The 7,500-nt window shown below is 44.3% G+C and overlaps 1 protein-coding gene across 1 annotated transcript in view; it reads left to right on the plus strand.

Moving 5' to 3' along the window:
* Positions 1-7,500, plus strand: part of LOC135821619 (uncharacterized) — a 30,802-nt gene that overhangs the window by 9,358 nt on the left and 13,944 nt on the right. Inside the window, exons 6-12 of the mRNA XM_065334618.1 lie at positions 1-4; positions 335-407; positions 992-1,105; positions 2,475-2,542; positions 5,856-5,934; positions 6,367-6,424; positions 6,784-6,816. The exon at positions 1-4 is cut by the window's left edge and continues 46 nt beyond it. Coding sequence (XP_065190690.1) covers positions 1-4; positions 335-407; positions 992-1,105; positions 2,475-2,542; positions 5,856-5,934; positions 6,367-6,424; positions 6,784-6,816 — 429 coding nt within the window. The remainder of the gene's footprint in view (positions 5-334; positions 408-991; positions 1,106-2,474; positions 2,543-5,855; positions 5,935-6,366; positions 6,425-6,783; positions 6,817-7,500) is intronic.

Below are 7,500 nucleotides of genomic sequence, written 5' to 3' on the forward strand. Positions count from 1 at the left end.
GAGGGTGAGTTTAGCGGAGCTGCTTCTCTTCAATTTTATTGCTGTTAATCTTGTATATGTACTTTCCTCATAGCGCATAGCTCATTCTCTGCATAGGCAAGCGATCTGTGTTTCATGTCGGCAAGGAGGAGACTGGTGTGACTTAATCTTAGCGAAAACACTACTTTTGCTAAAATCACTAAAATTTCATTATCGCGAAAAAGCCATTACACAGTTGATGTGATATCGGGCAAGACACAGCTGGTGGTGATGTATGTATGGTAGCACACGCCATGTCCTCTTCCATTTTCATGACATGATATTCTGCTCGTTTTATCGTTTTCTATTTTGTCAGAATTCACAAAGCTCAGGAGAAGCATGTTGCTTTGAAGAAGCAGACCCGGGTAATGGAGAACAGGCTTTTACTGGTAAGTATATTTATGGCCGCAGTAAGAGAGGAGCTGAATAAAAATTGGATGGCTATTACTCTTCAAAAAGGCATGCCCTAAAAGTCCCTTCCCTAATTGATTCCAAAAGAGTTGTTTTCTCTGGTACTGTTTCTAGGGATTGCTAAGTACAAGCAATGAGTTGTGTTGCAAAAAGTGCTGTAGTCTTCAAACATCTCCACGCTCTATTGCCATGGTCACACTTTGAACTGGGTTTGGAGTCTTATGCTGTACAAGTGCGTATATAACAGGGTAGTTCTTGCTAAGATGGGCTCTACTTTTCTGCGTGTGTGTGTGTGTGTGTGTGTGTGTGTGTGTGTGTGTGTGTGTGTGCGTGCGATGCTGGTACATGTACAGGGCATGTGGAGGTATGCGTAGACGTAGTACTTGATAGTATTCAGTCCTCTTGACTTAGCACAGGTGCAGAATCATCAGCCTCCTTGAAACTGCAGGGCTGTAGGGTCAGCAATTCTCATATCACTGTGTGAACGAGTGTGTTTGTGCGGGCATGTGTGCATCTATTTTTCCCACTCTCTACTTTGCTGCGCTCAATTACTATGCTGCAGGTCAAACAGGAGTACAACTCAATGCTGAAGAAAAATGAGCTATTACGGAAAACGATTGACCACTTCAAAGAGGAGCGGAATACCTTCGAGAAAGTCCAAGGCCGTCTAAAAATGGTATTAAATCCTTGCGTTGTATTATGAATCATGATAGTTTAAACATCCTTGCGGTGTATTATTTGTGGCAATGTGTTTAGTTTGTAGACTAAAGCTTGATGGTTTGTATATGGGCTCCTTAGCAGAAAACATATTTGGATGGATACACCCATTCCTACAACACTTTAAGTCTAAACCAGCTCCATAATTTTTCGACACGTCGACACTTGGCCATTGTCAGATAAATGAACCAATAATTCTGTGAAGAGCCACTAAGGATAACTCTATGCATAGGCCTATGCACAGGCCGGAGCACCCAGACAATGCCACCAAGGAGAACTCTATGCACAGGCCGGAGCACCCAGACAATGTTATTTTTCTCACATTCAGGGAGGAAGAAGCAGAAACCAATGAGCTTTGAAAATACTAGCAGGGTGTGGTGAGGGTGAAATGTGTCTGCTTTAGGTTCCTGTCCTGTTAAAGAACTCTCAACCTGCACTGTAGTGAAACAATTCCATTACTCCGCTATCATACCACCAAGAAAGTAAGCAGCAGCACTCCACCGGGCCCTTGAAAATTCTGCGTCCACTTCATTTTCAGTACTTGTTACTGTTGTGGGGAATGCGTGGTCAGCCGCAGAGCGCAACTGCAGTGGTGGTGGTGGTGGTGGTGGTGGTGGTGGTGGTGGTGGTGGTGGTGGTGGTGAAGTGGATGAAGAATCATAACACCATTGCATCTAATTCAATTCCTTCTTCTTACGAGCCGGCCATACCTGAAATCGGCAGGCACATCTTGGGTTTGCATTATCCAGCGGGCACACTTTTTGTACTGTCAGACCTCGCTTAACCGCTCACATCCGTTTTCGACAAAAACATCCAGATAGGCGAGGGAACCGAATAATCGAACACACATACTGTATATGCATGACATATCGACAACCAACGATGTTCTTCCGGATGGCGAGGGATCCGCATAAAAGAGGACCGGATAAGCGAGGTCTGACTGTACTTCGAATTACACATTTGAATTTAAGTTAACTTTTTAAGTGACTTGCAGATCGGTGCAACAAAAAGTTTTGAATTATGCAGAATATTCGACATTATACCGTATCCAAATTAGAGGGAATGTGCCTGTCCAACGTAACTCCGTCAAATCTCAACCAGATTCAACCATCAAAGGGTCTAAGTGGAAGAGAAAAACTACATGGTGTCCATCCTACATCACTGAACACAGATTAATTTTCACTATAATTCTGTTCATCTAATGGTCTAGTAATGGAAATGATCGTCTGATTGGTTTGAGTCTTGACAGCGGGATGGCTCAATCAATGTACTGCTGTAGCTACTAATCACCACATAACGATATGATGCTTTTCGTATTGTTCTTGCAGCAACTACAACACATCCAAGATGGTCTGAGTGCCACTGCTGCTGTTACGGCAAAGACATTTGAGGCCAGGTAAGCAAAAGGAAAAAGCTGGACATCACATATACATGTACGGACGTGTATGTTATATGTGAAGTCCAGACACAAATAACAAGAGCTCTCAAATTCAGGGCTCACGGTTGTGTACAAATACGTGGGCGCCGTTTTGTTTCTGGCCAGCTCACGCGACGACAGCTCGACTGTCACGCGACCACAACTAAAGATATTGTCACAAAGTCTGTGAATGCTCTACAGCGATCCCTTGATTTAGAAAAAAATCGCTTTGGTTAAACTGTAGCTTAGTATCTACTGAAGATTTTGAGCCATCGATTGTCAAAATCAGCCAATATTGTGCTACCTTATACTGTTTGGAAGTGAGCTAAGTCGGCAGGGGCGCACGCGAACTCCCGTGCGCGACGACAAGGAAGGAAGCATGTGCATATGCATTGTAGATGCGGAAACTACACCAGCGAGGCAGCAGAAAAGGCGCTTTTTGCAATGTTTCCTCCGTGTAGCCATTGGCGGACTATGCTCGGCCAATCGTCAAATTATGCTTTTGATTATGCCACAATTATGCCAACAAATATGCTGAATTATGCTCGGTTCCACCCTATTTTCAAAGGAAAAACAACGGCCTTTTCAGATTAAAAACATGTATGCATGCATGGTTTTCGCATGCGTGGCTTCCGAGGTGACGACATCAGGAGTTCAGGACGCGACCTCTGTGCACTTTTGCACTTTTCTCCCATATTTCACTTTTGCAGCACACGTGCACGGTACGACATGCTTACTTTAAAAGACTTGGACATGAAACTATTACTATGGTATAAAAACAACATCTGCAGGCTTTCTGACAAAGCTGTATTATGCCCCTAAGCATAATTTTTGTCTAAACCGAAAGACTATGCCGACCTTACATGTTGGAATCCGTATATTATGCCGGAGCATAATTTTTTGACGAAATCCCAAGACTATGCCAAATATTATGCCGACATAATCCGCCAAGGGCTACCTCCGTGACTGACAAACTCTTGAAATACTATTAACCGTTTGCTGTCTCGCTCATTGGCGCTCTACTGGTGTGTGCTTCAGCAGCTATGGCGAACCGAAAATACTTGACCAGTACAACGGCGAAGCCATTTGATTTGTCCTCTTGCAATGAAACAGAGTGGCAAATCAAATAATTCACAACTCTCCATCGTCACTTCTCACAGCAGCATGGCACGGCTCTTTCACTCGTGTCCATGCATTTACAAAACATTCTGAGAACAGAGATAACGAACTAGAACACGGTGTGAGTCTTTGCTTCATTCCATCAAGGAGCTTGTGTCCTCTACCTCTCCTCACCTGCGCCAGTGCATCAGCGGACGAGATAGATGTCGAGCCCTTTCTCAGCAAAGACTCGGCGGCAGAAATCGCGACTTCTACCCATCGCAGGACTCCGTGTGCGAACTGTCTGAAGACTTCGGCTTACGTGGCCAGCACTGCTCGCAACACACTCGCTCGGAAAGAAGCAATAGGGAGGTTTAGTTCCCACGTAACAGAAACGCGTACGTGGGTGATCCACGTAAAGTGGATGAAGGGCACCCACGTTGCAATGTTGTGTTTAGTCACACGGAACAAACAAAAGCATGAGGCGAAAGGCCCAAACCTGGTCAAAGACGAAGCTACCCGGGCCTAAGAAGCTCATCCAATATTTTGATTTCGCGCTTCGGAAACCTCTTCAGCTGAGCACCCTCACAGCTCGCACATTGCGCTCCATTCTGATTTTCACCCACGTTCTGGCGGAATGTGGGTGAGCCTCCATACACGGTATGTCGTGAATCAGAAAACGTCTGTACGTGGGTCACTGAGTATCACGTGGTACACACACGTAAAGTACCCACGGATTACGTTGGACTAAACCTCCCTAGCATCAACGACGGTGAACGGCAACCAAAGTGAAACGCAAGTCCCCAGCCGATCTCCATCTTCCTCAGTTCTACTTCTTCTTGTCAGTCACTGCAACTCTCCTCACAAAATCTCGAGTCCTTGCTGTGCTCCGCGCACTGCCGCGTACATGTAGCTCGGGTCACGTGAGCTCATTTCTATGGTGATCAGATTTCAAAATGTCCTCCCACGTAATCGAGTTTTGGCATCCCACCCGTGAGCCCTGAAATTCTGTTCCATTCTGACCAAAAGTGTTGTAGTGCAGTACTGTTGGGTGCCGAGGAACAATGAAGCCGGGTCAGCTGGTTCTAGCCTAGTCCATTCTTATTTTCACAAACTCAGCCGTTTCGTTCTTATTCGATGGTACAGTCATACATGGGCATGCCATTGTATGTTTACACGTGGACCGTACATGCATGTACCAGTACATAACTGTTGCATGGTAATGCATATGCACACTAGCTGGTTCACATGGTTTGACTTACCATGAAATTATGGAAATGTATCATCCAAACCTTTTTATGCAGAGTTATACTTCTGAGTGTACATCATAGTTTCCATTCTTATCTGCGAAAAAATCCAGCCTAGACCGTTCTTGAAAGTTTGTGAAAATCTAACCTGACCGTTCTTGAAAGTTTGTGAAAATCTAACCTGACCGTTCTTGAAAGTTTGTGAAAATCTAACCTGGCCGTTCTTGAAAGTTTGTGAAAATCTAACCTGACCGTTCTTGAAAGTTTGTGAAAATCTAACCTGACCGTTCTTGAAAGTTTGTGAAAATCTAACCTGACCGTTCTTGAAAGTTTGTGAAAATCTAACCTGGCCGTTCTTGAAAGTTTGTGAAAATCTAACCTGGCCGTTCTTCGGCGCCCGGCAGTACTGTAAACAGTCAACATTTGATGCACACGTTTGTTGACAACAAAATGTCTTGAAAAATAAATTTTGTTATGTTGTAATTTGCGTACGACTCTTGGCTGAAAAAGAATGCTAATTGTTGACAAGATTAGAGTTGCTAACCTAGGGGGTTTGTATCGACTTACTAAGAGTACTGGTCATCATTCATTGTTGTTAGGTATGAATAACGTTTCTCCATTCCTTGTTATATGTACAACATAGAGTACAACATAGAGTGTGCAGCTTGCAGCACGTAACACGTAACATCGGTCACTGCATAGCATCTCCTATGGCCCAGGGGATGTCGATGGAATTGTCTGGGTGTGTAATCTGTAGTGCAAGTATCCTCATCAGCTAGAACATACATGTGCACACTTAATTTTCTTGATATGAGAGCTTGCCTCAGCCGCTGATGAGTCGCTCACAATCGTAGTAATCCCAGTCAGACTTGTGCGCTGTTGGACCTCTCGTTGCAAGCTCTCCTGATATGCTGCATGCTGCCTGCCACCCAACACTCCATGCTCAGAGACGAAGCACAAGCGAAGATCAAGACAATGAAGGACAAGTCTGAAAAGGAAATGCAGCACTTCAACCAAGAACTGAGAGTAAGAAAACAGACAGGCCCACTGTCTTGTGTACAAGCCTGGCTCGTATACGAGTAGATGGCTGTTTTGAATACAAGCCTGATCTTCAGGATGGACCATCTGCACATAAGCCTGGTTTTAGTGCTGCCGCATATGCATTGAAACACCTGGTGTGAATCGAATACAAGACCAATTCGAATCGAACCCTAACATTGACATAAGCTTCTACAGAAATAAGCCTGACCTGTAGAGGCGACATAACGGTATATCAAGATGTTTGGGCTATCTCTCCAGCCATTGCGTTCATTTGAAGATGTGATTGGTCCAGACCCAACACGTTGTTGAACTCCTACTCTCCTCAATGATGCGAGTCTTAGTTGATTGTTTAGTAACTCTATTAGGATAGGTTATATTGTACCGTGTGTGGTTTGCGTCATTATTCTGCTCTTCCAGGAGTTGATGCGCTCGCTAGACAATACAGAGGGCCTGAAGGAGTTTATGGCCCTGAAGGGTAGGTTAAGTCGTGTAACATGCTTAACCCCGTTGCTTTTTAGTTGTCATAGAATGCAACCGTTTGTCTGGCCAATTTCCACCGTGTGTAGGTTTCTCCCAGCTCCAAGCGAGATGGTTGCCAGTCAAGTTTCGGTATCAATAAAGCGGAAGTACGGTACTCTGTAACTCCTGTATGAGATTACTCTGTTGATAGGAGCATTGAACAATCTCTTGGGCTGGAGGACTCCTCTCTTTGCAGTTGTTTGTCTGGGACAAATGAAATAGTTGGGGCTGAAACCTGAGTTTTAAAAGATGTACTCCTTACCATTGATTCCTTATTCTGTTCTTATTCTGTTCTTATTCTGTTCATTGCCGCAGAGCAAGAAAGGATAGTCAGCATCTCGGGTGCACGTAAGTTACTGTGAATCTTCTTCTTTGACACATTTTTAAAGTGGCTAGTGCAGTGCACTCACCTTTCAGCTGAACAATGCACCTGGGACATCATGCCTAAAGCATGTAGCTACTGCTAGCCTAGTCACATTATGATTCATAGCCAGCAATCGCATGTCATCACGTACATTGAAAATCAACATAATTTTGCGAATCGACCTTTTTTTCAGGATCACTTTTCAACGAGGACGAAGCAAAGTCGGCCGAACGAAGCCTAGAGGAAGAAAATCACCCTCTCCACTTCACCATCACGATACTGACATAGATACGAGATGAAACAACTAAAAAATCCACAAGAAAACTGTACGGCCATCATCTCGACTTTGGTCTGAGAATTTCTATCACGATCAAAAATGTACGAGGAGCACTGAAAAATAAGCCACAGACGTACCTTTATCGCTCCCTACTCCTTTTTCAAGGCACAAAAGTCGCCTCTCCACTTTCAAACCAGGAACCAGACATACCAGTGGTCCTTTTCAGCTGCTCCACGAGCGCAGGAATTGTTCACCAAGGGGCGCAGAGCAGCATCCATTCCAGAAAAAGAGCTAAAATACGAGTGAGACTGCATGCCTGAGTACATGAGTATATGTATGAGTACATGCAGAAAATAGTCAATTTCAGCGTTTCTGCTCCAAACAGCAACTA

This window comes from Sycon ciliatum, chromosome 1 (assembly GCF_964019385.1).
Source record: "Sycon ciliatum chromosome 1, ocSycCili1.1, whole genome shotgun sequence".
Lineage (NCBI taxonomy): Eukaryota > Metazoa > Porifera > Calcarea > Leucosolenida > Sycettidae > Sycon > Sycon ciliatum.